Here is an 18,852-nt window from a genome sequence, read left to right on the forward strand (position 1 = left end):
TGCAATGTCTTAATCCTTTAGTCATTGTCAGAGCTCTTGGAAAATGCTAGTCTTGAACCAGCGTGGGTGGGATTTAGCTAATTTGGTCTCCATTGTGAATTTGGGATAATAGAGGAGCAATGTAATTTTGGGTCTTTACTTAAAACGTTTGATGACCCTTTAAATATTTTGGCTCCTGAGAGACTAATTCATCTTGTTTATCAGCTGTTTTAAAAATAGCACCTTGATTTTTAGGGTTTTCCCCTTCCTATGCTGGTTTCTAGTGTATCCCTTAATAAAAAACGAAGTTGAGAAATCTACAAATGCAGCATTGTAATTTCAAGAGTTAAAAACACATCTGGTGCTCCCACTCAGATGAAGTGAGAGATTGTTACCAATATCCACCCCCCCGCAGTCCAACCTGAAACATGGGACGGAGTATTACGTTTCCAGTAGGTCATTCTGACATTACATCTTTGTGACCTTGCAACTCACGTTGTATATTTTGTTTCTGTATGTTAACTAAGGTATAGGGAATAATGTTTGGTGACTCTTTAGATGCTACCTCTGACTTATGATTTAAAAGTCCAAAGTATTTTTGTTCACAAAATGTAATCTTATTTGGAAGTAAATGTTTCTATCTGGTCTAGGAAAGAAAAGTTAATGGTGAATTCTAAAAATGCCAAATCTGCACCTGATGTTTAACTTGGAGGTATAAATAACGCGCAGAACACTCACTCTAGTGCTTTACATAGTTTCAAGCGTTTTCATCTTTGAGTTTAATATACCATATTTTTACATTTTTTGGTTTGCATTTCTAACTTTTTGTTTTCCCCCCTCCTTCCCTCAAATGTTTTGATGATTCTCCAGAACCAACGAAACGTATGCTTTCCTTCCAAGGGTTAGCTGAGTTGGCACATCGAGAATATCAGGCAGGAGATTTTGAGGCAGCTGAGAGACACTGCATGCAGCTCTGGAGACAAGAGCCAGACAATACTGGTGTGCTTTTATTACTTTCATCTATACACTTCCAGTGTCGAAGGCTGGACAGGTAGGAGATGTGGGGGTACCTGCTGGTGATTGCTGCCTCTGGGTGCTGAGCTTAAAAAAATGATACTTAAATATTTGAATTTGAAATTTTTCCAGTACTGGGTTTCAACTAAGCCACCAACGCACATCTGCTCTTTTGCCCACTTGGGACATGCCCAGCTGCCAGTTTTTCTCCTTTCTTTTGTGGTGGTGTTTGTATTATCAGTATGACTAGGGACCTTTTCTAGATTTTTCCACCTACATCTGCCTTCTTAACTCTGTTCAGGTATACTAAGATTAATTTATTCCGTCTGAGCATCCTGTCTCACCTTTGTAAGGTGTGTCAGTTTGAGGAATGGAAATGCTCAGAAATGATGGTGTATATTGCTGTGGTAGGAGGGTGCATATGTGGTTCAAGTTGCAAATGCACAAATCCTTATGATATGCTACTGTCAGCTAATCAGTTGAATTAATCAAAAGGGAAGAATCTGTGTTCTTATCCTCTTAATAAATTGCCATTCTGGCTTACTTAGACATTTAAAGATGAGTGTCATTACCTTTTATCAACAAATGGAAAGTGAAGGTCATGCACATAGCGTTTTCATTCTTGATCTTAGTGTTCATGTCTTACAATGTGGCAGTTTGGTAAGAAGACTTTAGCAAGAATTTTATCTCATAAGAAAACATTCCAATTTGAAATCTGGGATACCTCTACTTTTGGAAAAGTTTGATTTCCAAAATTTTTCCTACCGTATGGCAGTTAAAAGATAATGTCTTGTTCTACAGTTAGCAGTAATAGCGCAGGAACTTCAGAAACTGAGTTGCATATGGGCCATACCTTCTCTCTCTAACACGCATACCCACGTATCAACACTTTTCGCTTTTTCCAGATCTGCTCACTTTAGCACTCTGGCAATTAAACAGAACCCCCTTCTGGCAGAAGCCTATTCGAATTTGGGGAATGTGTACAAGGAAAGAGGGCAGTTGCAGGAAGCAATTGAGCATTACCGGCATGCATTGCGTCTCAAACCAGATTTCATCGATGGTTATATTAACCTGGCAGCCGCATTGGTAGCAGCAGGTGACATGGAAGGGGCAGTTCAAGCTTACGTCTCTGCTCTTCAGTACAATCCTGTGAGTAACATTTTAATGGTTATTATTTCCCTTTACAAAAGCCCAGAAAGAAACAGCCTGCTACTTCAGACATTAAATAGGTTTTTGCATGGAATAAAGTTAAGAATTTAGAAATGTTTGTTGACTTAAAATTGTGAAATTGCTTGGACCAGGTCTGCATTATGTTTTTAAAAATTCGTTTTATCTAGCAAGGTACATTTAAAAAGCACAAAAATTACCCTTATAGCAAGAAGTTCTACATCTATTTTTATAATGCCTGTAAAAGTGCAGAACATATGACATTGTTTCTTTGGGTTGTTTTGATTAAATTTGGATATGTTCTGATAGGTATTTGTAATGGTTAATTGATTTTCAAGGAGTAGTGGATAAAGGGCCTTAATCTGTAATAGGAAATAGTTATAACAAGATGCCACTATGTGGATCAGTGACATGAAAACCAGGCTGTGAAATTTGTTCCTCAGTAGCTTATTCTTTTTTCGTTCAACATAATTAAAAGTGGTAGAATTGAGGCGATAGTATCCAAACCAGGTTTTTGATTAGTTTTTCAATTTTTTGGTCTGAATTGCAGATGTTTTCTGGTGAACAAGTGAGGCCTAGCTGGCAGAAGTTAAGGTCACACTGTGGTAGGGTCTCTGAAAGATTCATAAAAGACGTAAGACTGGCCCTCAGAACTTTTGATGTAGTTAGGGAAAGAAGATAGATATAAACTTAAGAGGTAATGATAGAAGGAGTGTAGGTCTCTAGAAAAAATGAGGAATACATAACCAAGCTAAGTGGTCAGCATTTAGTTTTGCAACAAGTCTGGAAGTGGTTAATAAGTAATTATGTTAGCTACCATTTATTGAAAATCCGCTATGTGCTCAGATACTGTGCCAGTTGTTTCAGATGTTGGTCTTACTTAATGCTTACGATGATCCTTTGGAGTAGATGGTATTATTGTCAGTTTTACCAGTTAAAAAAAAGAAGTCAGGGGTCATGTAACTTTCTTGGGATTACACAGGTAGTAATAGAGAAGTAAGATATTAAAACCTGAGCCTGAATATAACTTTTTTCTCTTGGTAACTGTTTTCTTCTTTTAATGCAAATGTAATTAACATACAGTGTTATATTAGTTTCAGGTGTACAATATAGTGACTCAGCAATTCTATACATTACTCAGTGCTCATCAGGATAAGTGTATCTTAATCCCCTTCACCTATTCCACCCACCCACCTCCCCCCTTGCAACCACCGCTTTGTTCTCTGTATTTTTAAGAGTCTGGTTTTTTCCGTCTCTTTTTTTCTTTGTTCCTTTCTTTTGAGATTAAATATCTTGAAAGTAGCCACAGAAGAGAGAAGAAATAAAAGATTAAAAAAGGCACCCATCTCTCAAGGCAGCTCTTGAGTACAGTTTGAAAACCATTGATCATATCCTACTATCCCTTAATCCCTATTTTACAGGTTTGGAAACTGCAGCTTAATTTAGTAGTTTGTGCAAAAGATCTGAAATCACTTTTTATCATGACATCTGTTAATGATTATTTTTCCAGTTAATTTTAAGAGTTCAATATTTATTATTTGTTCATTGCTTTTTGTACAGATACAGTGAAAAGGTCTCCCCGCTACTCTTCTTGGAGGTAGCTGATGAAACTAATTTCTTATATGCATTGAGTATCTCTGAAAGGATACATAATATGTAGATTTGAGTGGCTTTTTGTGATTTTTATTGCAGTATTATCTAGCTAGTTACCACCAAAAATTATGGGGGGAACCCTGTACTGCCTGCCACTGGGGCTTGGACCCTGTTCTTAAGAGCCAGGGCTCAGAGTTCACTTGTGCACCTAGTTGTCGGAAGAAGTCCTTACCCTTTATTAATCAGGGTTGGTTCCACCCTTCTCTTGTTGATTCAGTATAAACTCACTTGTGCCCTCTTATATAGCTATGGCTCCACATCTTGAACTCTGATCCCCTTGGCTCAGGTCTTCGATTGTTTACATGTGTAGCAGGGCAGTCACTGCTGCTGACCTTATACCAGACTGTAGGAGTAGAAAAACTGAAGGAGAAGGGAAAACTGAAGTGGGAGACAGAACCATGTTTTTCAATATCTAACCTGTTAACAGAAAGCTTGTCATTGTACCCTACCAAAGAAGTAAAAATGGTCCTAAAATACTTCGTGGGGCTACCCCCTTAAAGACATTGAACCAGCTGTGCATTCCCATCTGGTTCTGTTTCTACTAGTGGAAGGTGCTGTTTTATTTCTGTGCCTTCACCAGTGTAGAGTGTAGAAAGGACTGTGCAGACTGCTTCGATTTCACCTTAAATATACTATACCAGTAATGTTTTAACTTGTTTCAGGATATCTAGTCTTAACTAGATTTCACTTACTGCCAAATGCCTTTGTCAGTTCAGTACTCACAGAGTCTTGAGTCTGTTCCTAAGTTGTGCTCTTGTTAGCAGTGCACTGTTGTCCTGAATCATAGATGTAGTTGGCCTTCTATGAAAAATAGTTAAAATCAGGTTATTTTGGTTTTGCAGCAGTGAAAAGGCAAAAGGTGATGGTAGTATTCTTGGTTATCTGTTTTCAGCAGTGTTTATCCTTTCCAGTTAATGACAGAAGTTATTCTGTGACTTGATTATAGAAATTTTAAGGCCTAGAGCTGTTTCATATTTTTATGTTCTGAACTGTCTTCTGTAATGTTGGATGATTTAATAATCTCACTGAAATTTTAATCCGTTGTATTTGAAGGTGCTATTACACCTGGTAGTCTACATGATGGTTCACTAGAGTTGCCTCCTACCCAGCAGTCCCTTTTATGAATTCTGTATAAAATTGTCCTTTGTAAAATGGCTGTAACCCCTGCTTGCTCTAAGGAGCTCTGTTGGTTGAAACGTTGCTTTGGCTTTGATTGTGGATGCATAATGCTGAGAGCTACTGGCATCCTGACCATCTCATGTTATAGTCACGTTATTTGTTACTGTTGTGAGCTAAGCTGTGGAAAACCATATATTTCTAGTTCTCTCTGCTTTTTATTATGTTTGCTGTGCAAATGTCACATTTAAATATTTGAGTGCTTACTGTGTGTGCAGTGCTTTATTAGGAATTGGGGTGATGTGCTGGGGAGAAAAAGTTGAGGATTATAATATGAGATAGGACCTGACCCGTAAAGAGAAAAAGGGCGTAAGTTCTTTGGATGATTATTGTTAGAGAGTATTAAATCAGAAGATTTTCTTGAGTGGGTACTTATAACCTAAGCATTCTGTAGGAAGGTAAATAGCAAGTAGACTTCCTTGGCTGAAGTGGTGAGTCAAGTAGTAACAAGAAGTGAGTGTAGTAGAGGAGAGTCAATTTGAAGATTTAGAAAGAATAGAGGCTGAGGAGTTTAAATTTAAATTGAGAGGCAATTGAGAACTACTGTAGGTTTTTATCAACCTGATTTTACTTCATGTGTATGTGTGTATATAGATGTGGGTAGGGGTGGGGGCTCTAGGAACAAAGGCAGGAAATAATAAGTGCTGTTTTAGGAGGGGTGGTTATATAGGAAATTCTTACTTATTTTGAAGCAGTCTTAGGTTTTGACCTTTTGGGAGAATAGTGGTATCCTTGAATTCCCTAGAAATCTGCTGTGCGTGCATAAACGTTTGGATTCCCAAATGGGAGAATGGGATTTCAGTATTATATTTAATAGGAAATGTTTTACCTTTTTCTAAAACTGCCTTGTTGATTATCTTCTAGTGATCTTGAAGATAATCTATTTTTAACTGTGGGCATTGTGTTAACTTGATTTAGTATGCTTTAATGGATCAAGGTGATATTACTAAATGTAGGTAGGCACTGTCAGCACTTGGATGCCATCTGTCCACGAGTTTATAGAATTAGAAAGTATAGAAAGTATGCAACAGTTGGCTAAAATACATAGCCCGTTAGGGTCACTGTTGGAGAATTATTGCAAGATTTTGATTATTATGGCTCAGAAAAGGCATAGGAATTGGTAAAAGTCCAAAGATAAATAACTGCAATAATCAGGTATAGTAGAAGAGCTTGTATGAACAGATTGGATTGTACGGTTAATGGTTAGCCAAAACCGAAGGGTAACCCTTAAAGTTGAGGAAGAAAAATTATACAAAGTAGATAGCAAGATTATAGAATCATTACTTCTGAGTATAAATAGGGTTAAAAATGCTTAGACTCATTAGAGGAGGATAAATTTGTAGTAAGATTAATGATACCTGTGTTTTTTTTGAGGATTGGTATTAGCCTTTTGTACTTGAGGTCATGGGAGACTGTCATTCTCTCCCAAAACACCATTCATTGCTCAAAGGAGAGGACAGATCAGGTAGATCATGGTACTGAGCCAATATGGTCAACCATAAGGGTATTCTGTGGCAGCCTGTTCTTTGCTGGCTGACTTTTGGTTCACCTGATGGATGATAGTATACAATCACAAAAGCTGTTTATCAGTAAAATTAACCACCTGATTCTGGAAACCGTAATACAGTTGTGCGTAGAATAATATATATGATGATACTTCGGCACAGTTGGCAAAATTTCCCTTACTGGGACTTAATAAGGCTCTTTTCCCCCGTGGAACAGTTTGGAATGATAAGCTTACTCCCTATTGCCATTGTCTGTGCTTGTTGACTGATAGATTTGAATGACAAAGGCAAACAAGGACAAATAAAAATTTAAGCTCACTGTTCTGACGAGTCTTTCATACTGATGAACGGACTGGTGAGTCAGATGACTAACAACACAATTGTGCTGCTAATAAAAAGCAGAGTCAACTGCTTTTCATTATTCACCCACTCAATTCTAATGGCACTTAATACTAATGAGTAATCTAGTGGCAGGTGCCAGGATTGAAGCTTTGGTTGGATGGTAATCCTTCTGTCTAATACTGAAATGAAGTCAAGGTTTCTAAATAGGCCTGACAGCCTAAGGGTAGGTTTGCTGATAGCCGGTCACAGCTAAATACTTTTTTTTCACTATGGAGAAGTTTTGGCCCTTGATACTGGAGTGATTCATCATAACCTTTGAACAAAATAGTTGAACAAATATTTGGTGCCTTTTTTTTTTTTTTTAAGGCAACTGACATTTAGGGAGAGGAGAAGCTATAGTAAGGTCCATAGTCTTTCCCCCCCCATTTTTAAAAATTTAAATTCAATTAACATATAATGTATTATTAGTATCAGAGGTAGAGGTAGAGTTCAGTGATTCATCAGTCTTACGTAACACCCACTGCTCATCACATCATGTGCCCTCCTTAATGTCCATCACCCAGTTACTCCATCCTCCCCCCCGCCCCAGCAACCCTCAGTTTGTTTCCTGTGTTTAAGAGTCTCTTAATGGTTTGTGTCCTGCTCTGATTTCATCTTGCTTTATTTTTCCCTCTCTCCCTGTATGAGCCTCTGTTTTGTTTCTTAAATTCCATGTATGAGTGAGATCATAGGATAATTGTCTTTCTCTGATTGACTTATTTCGCTTAGCATAATACTCTCTAGTTCCAAGGCCCATAGTCTTTTATCTGAAACTGGTGGGATCAAATGCATTTCAAAATTCAGAATTTTTAGGATTTTAGAAAGATGGTAATACCATGTATAAAACTCAGGTGAGTCTGGAGCAGCACCTTCTAGTAAAACACATATATTTCCCACTAAGTGGGATCAATAAATTCTGTAAATAGCTTTGTGTCAGTTCTGGTCAGGTTTAATCATCAGATAAGCTTTTGGAACTTTTTGGAATTGGAATTGAGGATGTGGGATTGTGGTTCTGTACTTTATTTTTATTTATTTTTTAAAGATTTTATTTATTTATTTGACAGAGAGAAAGAGCACAAGTAGGCAGAGGGACAGGGAGAAGCAGGCTCCCCGCTGAGCAGGGAGACTGATGTGGGGCTTGATCCCAGGACCCTGGGATCATGACCTGAGCCGAAGGCAGCCGCTCAACCAACTGAGCCACCCAGGCGCCCCTGGTTCTGTACTTTAATTTGTCAAGCAGTATCTTTAATTGGCAGAATAAAAGGACAGCGAGCTAGATGCATAAAAGTAATTTCAAGGTGTTTTTTGGTTGACAGTATAATTAAGGAGTATCTCTCGGTTTCTAGGATTTGTACTGTGTTCGCAGTGACCTGGGGAACCTGCTCAAAGCCCTGGGTCGCTTGGAAGAAGCCAAGGTAGGTGTTTGATAGAACACATTTAAACATCAGTGTTATGAAAACTTGTACTTTTTGCCAAGTCTTCAACTCTTCATTGAGCTATCTCCAAAAAACAGTCCTGTGAAACTGAGGAAAACTGACGGCATGAATCACCTCAGACTAGAGCAGGGCCAGGCTTTGGCATATCTGTTCTAAATCTGGGGGTAAAGCAAGAACCTGAACATTTTGGAGCCTTTCTGCTGAGCTAGATCATCTTTATAACAATGGGCTCCGTCGTGATCTTATGTGGGAATAAGTAACATTCCTTTAAATCTGAGGCTTGCCTGCTGGTGACAAGCAGAGCGCCTGTGATTTGGCTCAAGACTCCTATAGGATGCAGGTGCCATTGAAAATGCTGCTCTTCTAAGTCCTTTGTGGCTTGTAAGTGGAGAAGAATTTCATCCAAATGTTACCCTGTAATACTGGCATTTAAAATTCTTATTTAACCTTCCTCCCTTCATCTTCCTTACCCTTTTTACAGTGGAAGAAAGGCTGTTAAAATGATTGTAAATTCATAATTGGAACATCCTGCCCCTTGTCCCCCACTCCCTCCCCGAAGTTCCTTTTTCCTCTTTTCCAACCCTTAGTTGTCTGCCTTCTTTTCTTCCTTACTTCCTTCTTTTATTCCTCCCCGCCCTACCTCCTTTAAAAAAAAAAAAAGTCAGAAGGACAAAAAAGCTGGTTTGTTTGGGAAATGGACTGATCGAAAGAAAACTTGCCAAAGTGGAAAGGTGGCTTTTAGCATTCTGTGTTTCCAAATAATGAATTTGAACACCAGGTTGGGTTATTAAAGCTTTTGGTATAATTGTAAATTAAATTGACAAATGAAATTGTCTTGTTACAAGCCACCTTACGCAACCGCGCTGCAGGGGTGAAGAGTGGGGAGAAACCAGAATGCTTCTGAAACTCCCACCTGTTGCTCTGAGCCCCACGCGCATGCTAATGCGTGGAGTGTATGCGCAGCGTAGCTGTCTGTTTGACTGCTTTATCCAGGGAGGGCGAAGGCTTTTCAGCACCGTCTAATGTTAAAAGGCACTAGTTTTAAGTGCATAGCTCATAAATTCTGCTGACACTTTGGATTAACCTTTATGTAGGTTTCCAGCTAATGAATTGTAATGGATTTCAATCTTAGCTGATAAATCTAATTGGTAATTTATAGAACAAATATTTGATAAGCTCCTATTAATTGTCACCCCACCAAGCGGACAGCTAACATGAATTGCACTTCACTGCAGCTTTAGAGATCGGTTTAGGCTGAGACATTGCGCCTGCCTTAGGTTGCTGACTTCTTTATTTCAGAGCTCTGGAGACACCTAGTTTGAAAAATGTTTATTCTGTTTTTGTGAGAACTTAGTGAACAAGAATATACTCTTGAGTGAAATGCAATGTATTTCTTTTGTAATCAGTGCATTTGAAAATTCAAGCCAGCATATTCCTAGTAGATGGAAGCAAAATTAAGTTGTCTTTGTAGAAAATGAAGAGCCTTTCTTCCAGCAAAAATCCCTGCTGTATGCAATAGCCCTGATTAACCCTCTCCCTTCTGCATGTTTCCCATGTTACAGACTTGAGACTGTCCTCATTCCCATATGTAATAGACATCCAAAGAATTTCAATTGCTTTGTTGAACTTTTACTAATGATCTTGTTTTTATTTTCTCTCTTGTTTTTGGTTTTTCACCATTGATATTGTATTTAGAAGGTTTCAGGTGGGTGAAACCTCCTATTCCATGCGTAAGGTGCCTCGCTGAAGGGAGCTCGAGGCCTGGATCTAGGGCAGACACACACCTCCTCCTCTTCCAGCAAGGAACGCACCGAAAAGTCACATGATGAGAAATATGGTAACGGGTTTGTAACTGCCACAGCCAAACAATTTGCCTCCATGCCTGAATCTTCTGTCTTGTGGCTTCAGAAACAGCTTAAAATAATTTTATTTACGAGCAAGTTATGTAAGAGAATGTTTTATACTATAGCCACAATTCTGTCAAAGATAAGTAAAAGTTAATTGATATTAAAAATTATTAGAGATAATTTACTAGTAAAAGCTTCTAACTCTCCTTGTTGTTCATTTTTTTCCTTTTTTCTTCTTTGTTTGGATTGCAGCATTCTGCTCTTCTGATGATGCGCTGTGACCCTGCAGTAGCGCAAAGGCTGCGCGGCGTTAATGCGCAATGCGTGCAAATGAGCCCCTGTGAACGGTTGACTAGATGAGTAATCTGATTGACTGGCTCCCTCAGTCCTATCGTGTAGCCTTTTTGGATAAAATTGGGTTTTAACGTACCTCGAGTCCAACTAATCTCATTAAACAAATATTCTCTCTGGGCCTGTCTAGTAGATTAATGGATCTGGTTGGCCGTTTGCTGCGTCTGGGGGTGTTCTACGTAGCGCAGCAGTCCGCAGCGATGGCGCAGTGCGATGCTGTTAGGTTGCGCAAGCGATGTTTGCGCTCGCATTACAGGGACCTCAACCTAGGTGCAATCCTGTCATATGAGGTTTCAGCTTCGGTCCCCCTTGGGAGTCAGGGGGGTGGCGAGGATGGATAGCCTGGCTTTCTCATACCTGACACGGCGGAAGGGCGTTCTTCTCCTCAGTAGCACAGTTTTGATGTTAGTGAGGAACGGTATTGTTTAGGGCAGCGTTTCCCAAAGTGTGTTTCATGGTATTCTAAGAAAATGGTCAATGAAAAAGAGTTCCATGGTCAACTAAGGTGAGGGAGGAGCCCCCCCCCCCCCGCCCCGTATAAACTGTTAGAGGCTTAGGCAAGTTCTGTAGCAAAGAAACCTGTTTTCTGTTTTCCTCATTTATTTGATCATGAAACCCTTTTTTTCCCAGTGATCTCTATTAACATTTTGTATAACACGCTTTGGGAAACTAGTGGGGGTGGCATGGGGTGGGAAAGCTTGGCTCTGCGTGGCACCCTCTAGCTCTGACTTGAAAACGTCGCAGCGGCCCTTAGGGGTTCAGATAAGAGACGTCCAGCATGGAGTCTTCAGGCAGCTGACTTCCCAGATAAGTGCCGGTGTAAAGGGCTGGTTATCGGCTGGCAGAACTGAACATGGTGGTTTGCACTTGGGTTCCGGTGGCGCAGGCGCAGGAGCAGCCAGCTGTGGCAGCGCATTAGTTTTGGCGCAAGCGAGCCTATGCTGCAGGGTCACTTTTGGCTGGTCAGAGAAGGAATAATGATATCACCTTCTTCCCCCCCCCCGATCTTTTTTTTTTTTTCCCCTTTACAAATTTTCCCTTTTCCCTTTACCTCCTTCCCCTCCCATCTTCTTTCATTAACCCCTCCTAAGGCATGTTATTTGAAAGCAATTGAGACGCAACCGAACTTTGCAGTAGCTTGGAGTAATCTTGGCTGTGTTTTCAATGCACAAGGAGAGATTTGGCTTGCAATTCATCACTTTGAAAAGGTTAGTCATTAAATTAATAATTGGTACTTGTGACGTGCTTATGTGTGCAGGGTGTTTTTACTTAGAACCAAGTAATAGACCTTTACTTCATCCGTCACTTAATCTTTGTTTCTCTGACAGTATTACAGCATTTGCTGGATGGCATATGTTAGGGCAGTTTCCAGTTTTGTTGGTTTATTTTAAAAGATTAAGAAACAATCTCTATACCCAACATGGGCCTCGAACTCACTCATGATCCCAAGATCAAGAGTCCCACGTGGCTCCATCGACTGAGCCAGCCAGGTGCCCTCCCACCCCCCGGGCTGTTTCCAGTTTTGCATTGAAAATGTACTTTAATTAAATATCCTTTTTTAAGATGGGCCGCTTTAAAGAAGCAGGGTTTCTTGGTCAAAGGCTGATTCCAGATTGGGGTAGGAAATGTACAGAATTAATCTGGAGTGCCCAGAAAGTAAGGCAGCTTTGATATATATTATGTCGAAAGGACTCAAAAGGCAACTGGAAGAGGCTCACGCTGGCTAAAGATGGGACTTGAACATTTAGCAGGAATACTAACTGAGATATATTGAAACTTGTCAAATGTGTTAAATCCGTGAGTTTATAAATATACTAAGAGGATACTCATTTGTTACCTTTGGAAGATAAGGAGTAGTTCCTTTTGAAAACTGGTTAAAAGTGGGGAGAACAAAGCATTTGTCTTCCTTCTCCTGTATGAACTGGACGTCAGGGTAACCCAGTAGTTGGTAGGGGGAAGTTTCTATTTATAGCAGTGTTCCAGCTAGTAAATGAAAAGGGAATGATAAAATCAGAGTATCACCATTAATAGATTTAGGCATTTATCAGTGGCAAAGAAGACACAACCAGACACTATGTACTTTGTGATAGAAGTAAAGAAAAGTGAAGAGGAAGTGTTCTTTAGGACTTCAGTATGTTCACAATTACTCATTTACCTTCACCTTTTCAGTATTTCAGTTAAAGTTTGCATTTATTACACTGTGCTCCCTTGCTCAGTGGTTCTCTACCTTGATTGCGTGGGAGGGGCTTATAAAAGATAGGAATTCCTGGTCCCATCTTCAGAGGGTCTAATTTAACTGGTACGTGAGAGAGCCCAGGCACCCTTTAGTAGGTGGATTCTTAATACTATGGCCAGGGTTGAGAATCCCTGCTCTGGGTATATCTGGCCATATTTTAAGACAACTTCAGATTTATTTGGATGAAACCATTTAATGGTTAGTATCTCCTTAAGTATCTTACTGAGTGTACAGCTCTAATTACATATTTTACTAAGGTCTTACTGAATATGTAGTTTAATGTATATTAATGTATATTAAATATATATACATATATAGATATATATTTCCTACTGCTGCTTCTTGCCATTATGTTTTAGAAGAGTTAGGCTTTTTTTTTTTTTTTTTTTAAGATTCTATTTAATTTTTTTTGAGGTGGGGAGGGGCAGATGGAGAGGGAGAGAATCTTAAGCAGGCTCCAAGCCCAGTGCAGAGCCCGACGCAGGGCTCGATCTCACGACCCTGAGATCATGACCTGAGCCAAAATCAAGAGTTGGACACTTAACTGACTAAGCCACCCGGGCGCCCCTTTAAGATTTTATTTTTAAGTAATCTCTACACCCAACACCGGGGCTCAAACCCACAGTCCTGAGATCAAGAGACACATGTTCCACAGACTAAGCCAGCCAGGCATCCCTAGAAGAGTTAGGCTTATTAATCTTGAATAAAATAGGGCCAACCATTAGAAGTTTTTAGCTCAGTAAAATTGGAGCCGACCTAGTTTAAAATTTTTCCCTTCAGGACACATTTTGCTCTCACATAACACAAGTTATCTTGATAACATTGAGGTTTGTGACTGAGTGGGTACTAAAATAACGGGGGTTATTAAAGTTTATTTGTTTAGTAATCTCTACACTCAGTATGGTGCTCAAACCCACAACCCCCAGATCAAAAGTTGCACGCTTCTCCGACTGAGCCAGCCAGGCACCCCATCTGGGTGTTTTTTTTTTTTTTTTTAATGAAAGAAATAAGATTTAACTATACTAGAATATGTAAAATTTGAGGTCTAAAATTATCTCAGAATAAAAAATTGTAATTGGCAAATTAATCTGAAATCCTAACTTGGCTCTAAGTAGCTGTCTTGTAATTTTTAGGCTGTCACCCTTGACCCCAATTTTCTGGATGCTTATATCAATTTAGGAAATGTCTTGAAAGAGGCACGGATATTTGACAGGTGAGAGAATGTTCTATTTGATACATTTTCTTGAGTGTTTGTTGTATTGGCACTTGAGACTTTGGACTAAAATTATGACAGTGGTCCATTGAAATACATTTTCCTTTTCTAGTATGTTGCTTTTCCTTCATCATGTCTGCTGTGTGTTACCTTTTATTTAGAGGCCTTGTTGCCTGACTTCGTTGTTGGCTTTCCTCCAAGCCATTATCCTTCTCAGTGGGAATTTAATTGAAATTTCTTTTATTGTAAAGCTGTTGAAATGGTTATCTTCTAGACTAAATTATTTCTTTGATCTGATTCAGAAAGCTGAGTAAATCCTGACTTTTGACTTTTTTTTGTTGTTGTTAGGGGGGAGCTGATTTTCTTATGTGGAAATAGAAAATTTTTCAGTGTAAAAGTACATGTTTTATTAAGGTGGAATTTTGATGTGAGGTTAAGTATAGTATAGCATGAATTAATTATAATTAATTGATCTACTTTGGCATAGTATAGCTTGAATTAATTGTAACAAAGCATCCATTAAAAGTTAGTTGCATTGTGTGTGTGTGTGTGTGTGTTTTTTATTTACAGAGCTGTGGCAGCTTACCTTCGTGCCCTAAGCTTGAGTCCAAATCATGCAGTGGTGCACGGCAACCTGGCTTGTGTATACTACGAGCAAGGCCTGATAGATCTGGCAATAGACACCTACAGGCGAGCTATTGAACTGCAACCACATTTCCCTGATGCCTACTGCAACCTAGCCAATGCACTCAAAGAGAAGGGCAGTGTAAGGACATTTATTCAGTCTATTTCTTTGTTACCTGGTAGGATTAAAAAAATTGTTTTTGTACCTCTTGTTATTAAGTATCAAAGTGGTAAATTGTTTTACTTTCAAGTTTTGGTTGAGAGAAGAGCAAAAATACCTATTTTCTAGAACATTACCGGCCATTAGGCTTAACTAAGCAGTTGTTAGAATAACATCTGTGGTGACTCTGTGATTCTTCCATATAAGTGTTGAATAATTTGTTTTGTTTTCTAGGTTGCCGAAGCAGAAGATTGTTATAATACAGCTCTCCGGCTGTGTCCCACCCATGCAGACTCTCTGAATAACCTAGCCAATATCAAACGAGAACAGGGAAACATTGAAGAGGCCGTTCGCTTATATCGTAAAGCATTGGAAGTATGTTCAGGGTGGTGTGGCTGGATATTTTTTCTATGTGATAATAGAGGAAAGGCAGTTAAAGTTTGCCATGTCAACCACCTCTTTTGTAAAAACGGTGGTTGAATCATTCATTGAACCAGTAATTGAATATCTAAGGTATGAGTGAAGTCCTGTGTGACATTCAAGAAAGTCTCTACGTTGAGTTCATTATTTTATGGGTAGATAAGATCTGCATGGAAAAGTTGAACAGTGAGTTACAGTTCAAGAGCGGTTACCAATAAGTGTATAATTTTAGTGCCTGATGGCTGTAATGGTGGTTGGTGGGTGTGGTAGGAGTTTACGAGAGATTGCAGGAGAGGGAGATGCTGGAGTAATTGGCATAAGCTAGGATGAAGAGAGGTCTTACTTCCTCACCTTTTGAAACGAGGAGGGTTATAAAATAAAGAGGTAGACTGTGAGACACTCGACGTGGAAGAATGAGGAGACTTGGAGAACGTAGACAGAAGTGTGGGGACATAAAGATATTTGAGCAAAGTTCTTGCCGTGGTTAAGTTATTGCTGCTGGTTCAGAAGTTTCTTTTTAAACCTTGGATGTCATCTTGACTCCGTAGGTCTTCCCAGAGTTTGCTGCTGCTCATTCAAATTTAGCAAGTGTCCTGCAGCAGCAGGGAAAACTTCAGGAAGCTCTGATGCATTATAAGGAGGCTATTCGGTAAGATCCTCACTGTCTGTAATTTTTCTTTCCTTTACATTTTGAAATGTTTGGCCTGCGGCACATTTGGCTTGTGTTAAGATGACTTTTAATAACCACAGACTAACATTACAGGGAGTTGAAGGTTTTTGTACTAGACGAAGAAAATCTTTGTTTTCTCTTTTAGAATTAGTCCTACCTTTGCTGATGCCTACTCGAACATGGGAAACACTCTAAAGGAGATGCAGGATGTTCAGGGAGCCTTGCAGTGTTACACTCGTGCCATTCAGATTAACCCTGCATTTGCAGATGCCCATAGCAATTTGGCTTCCATTCATAAGGTACCACTCTTTATTATAATATGTGTGTCTAAGCACCTAATGTTTAGTTGTGGGACAACTTTTAACCATCCCGCTTTATTTCCAGGATTCAGGGAACATTCCAGAAGCAATAGCTTCCTATCGCACTGCTCTGAAACTGAAGCCTGACTTTCCCGATGCTTATTGTAACTTGGCTCATTGCCTGCAGGTAAAGAGTAACAGGCCAGTAATTGGCTTTCGGTGTTGCAATCACTTTTTAATTGTTATGTGCCACGTTAATCCAGGCCTGGCTGGAGACGTGTTTTTTAAAGGGTTACCTGACGTTACATTAGACCAAAGACACAAAATGTTAAATCTTGGAATAGGGTTTTCTGGGTAATAACTTTTTTTCTTTTTTCTCAAGACTTTATTTATTTGACAGAGCGAGCCAGAGAGCATAAGCTGGGGGCTGGGGAGGGTGGGGGTGGCAGAGGGAGAAGGAGAAGCAGGCTCCCCACCGAGCAGAGAGCCCGACACGGGGCTCAGTCCCAGGACCCCAGGATCACGATTTGAGCCGAAGGCAGACGCTCAGTCGCCTGAGCCACCCAGGCACCCCTGGGTAATAACTTCTTTTTGCCTCCTCTAGATTGTCTGTGATTGGACAGACTATGATGAGCGAATGAAGAAGTTGGTCAGTATTGTGGCTGACCAGTTAGAGAAGAATAGGTTGCCTTCTGTGCATCCTCATCATAGTATGCTATATCCTCTTTCTCATGGCTTCAGGAAGGCTATTGCTGAGAGGCATGGGAACCTCTGCTTGGATAAGGTGCGGTTGTTTTGTTTTAATCTGTTTCAGAGTAAAATACAGATAAAGAAAATGATGCAGTTCATTATGTATGTGGTTTAATGAGTTACCGTAAGGTGAACAGCACCCACGTTGAGAAATGAGACTTTGTCAGCCACCCCAGAAGCCCTTTCCATTGTGTCTGTCTCGATCATGACCCCTTCCATCCCCTAAGTTGGAATCCTAACAAGAGATGGGTGGTGTTTGAAAACCATAGTGTTTAATAAAAGTGTTTGGTATTTTATACTCTGAGAATTAGAGCACTATTTGATCAAAGGTGGGAATTTGCTCAGCAGAATAGAATGGATTGGAGTGCTAGATGTAATTCTGTGTTTTAAAAATGCTTCCCTACAGAATTTTCTAAAATGCAGGGTTTGTCGTGCTCTGTCCACACTGCCTGGGGCTTTCTCCAAGTTTGAGATTTGCTCAGGCTACTTCTTAGGCCTCAGGAATAGGTCAGAGTATGAAGCATATTTATATAAACTGCTAAGATTGCTTTGAATTGGCTGTATGACTTAAATGAAGTATTCTGGGCAAACCATTCCCAACAGATGGGAAGTACAGGCTTGTTTTGTTTTTAGTTAATTTTCCTAGATGAAGATTTATGTATAGATTCAACTGTACTAACAAGCATTGGCTTCCATTGGTAGATTAATGTCCTTCATAAACCACCATATGAACATCCAAAAGACTTGAAGCTTAGTGATGGTCGACTGCGTGTAGGATATGTGAGTTCTGACTTTGGGAATCATCCTACTTCTCACCTTATGCAGTCTATTCCAGGCATGCACAATCCTGATAAATTTGAGGTAAGACTAGTATTTCCCTAGAGACACTTGTCTGTTTTATTATTAAAAAAACTCACAAACATTTCTGACTTTATCATCACCATTAGGTGTTAAGCCCAGTGTGTCTTTTTGAAAGGTCTGAACCAAGGTTTTTACTTAGTTTTACATTTAATTTTAATTTTTTAATTGAAATACAGTTGACATATGATATTACATTAGTTTCAGGTGTACAACAGAGTGATTTCACAATTCTGTTCATTATGAAATGCTCACCACAGTAAGTGTAGTTACTGTCTGTTGCCGTACGAAGTTATTAAGTATTTTTGACTATATTCCCTATGCTGTACTTTTCATCCCTGTGACTTATTTTATAACTGGAAGTTTGTACATCTTAATCCCCTTCACCCGTTTCACCCATTCTCCTCACCCCCTCCCTTCTTTCTGGCAGCCACCAGTTTGTTCTCTGTACTTAGGAGTCTGTTTCTGTGTATTTTTTGTTTGTTCGTTTGTTTTGTTTTATAATTCCGTATATAAATGAAATCATATGGTATTTGTCTTTTTCTGTCTATTTCACTTAGCATAATATTCTCTGGGCCCATCCATGTTGTTGTTAACGGCAAGATTTCATTCTTTTTTATGGTTCCATTGTGTGTCTGCATGTGTGTGTACACACACCCTCTGCGTATTCATTATCCGTTCATCTCTTGATGGACACATAGGAGGTTGCTTCCGTATCTTGTTGAGCCAAGGTTTTTAAATATATCGTCTGCTGCCTTTCAGGTATTCTGTTACGCCCTGAGCCCAGATGATGGCACAAACTTCAGAGTGAAAGTGATGGCAGAAGCCAATCATTTCATCGATCTCTCTCAGGTAGGTGAAACTCTTATACTTCAAGCTTCTAATTTTGAACAAATAGTGAAGGAAACTATTGGTGGTGTGTAGCTTGTATTTTTCATGACAGGTATTTAACATCAGCCATTACATATGGGCAATTACTTTGATCTTATTTCCCTGATCATTTACATTTATAATCAGCGTGGATTGTGCTGACGTTGCAGATGAAATCCAAATGGGGTCTATTTGTGCTTGGACATAAAACTCTTCTAGGAAGTGCTGGCTAGGAAGAGGAAT

General features: G+C 39.5%; 1 protein-coding gene across 3 annotated transcripts in view; it reads left to right on the forward strand.

Moving 5' to 3' along the window:
- OGT (O-linked N-acetylglucosamine (GlcNAc) transferase) overlaps positions 1-18,852 on the forward strand; it is a 34,481-nt gene that overhangs the window by 2,237 nt on the left and 13,392 nt on the right. The window contains exons 2-14 of one of the 3 annotated variants that reach the window (XM_045879473.3): positions 850-1,030; positions 1,899-2,142; positions 8,222-8,290; positions 11,601-11,717; positions 13,879-13,958; positions 14,529-14,724; positions 14,977-15,117; positions 15,711-15,811; positions 15,978-16,131; positions 16,217-16,318; positions 16,736-16,915; positions 17,584-17,742; positions 18,502-18,591. In XM_045879473.3, the coding sequence (XP_045735429.1) occupies positions 850-1,030; positions 1,899-2,142; positions 8,222-8,290; positions 11,601-11,717; positions 13,879-13,958; positions 14,529-14,724; positions 14,977-15,117; positions 15,711-15,811; positions 15,978-16,131; positions 16,217-16,318; positions 16,736-16,915; positions 17,584-17,742; positions 18,502-18,591 (1,814 nt within the window). Of the gene's footprint in view, positions 1-849; positions 1,031-1,898; positions 2,143-8,221; positions 11,718-13,878; positions 13,959-14,528; positions 14,725-14,976; positions 15,118-15,710; positions 15,812-15,977; positions 16,132-16,216; positions 16,319-16,735; positions 16,916-17,583; positions 17,743-18,501; positions 18,592-18,852 lie in introns of all 3 variants that reach the window. The other 2 variants (XM_045879474.3, XM_045879478.3) reach the window with 2 other exon arrangements.

Source organism: Mirounga angustirostris, unplaced genomic scaffold, assembly GCF_029215605.1.
Source record: "Mirounga angustirostris isolate CCGP_5_RB_7025 unplaced genomic scaffold, mMirAng1.0.hap1 SCAF_11, whole genome shotgun sequence".
Lineage (NCBI taxonomy): Eukaryota > Metazoa > Chordata > Mammalia > Carnivora > Phocidae > Mirounga > Mirounga angustirostris.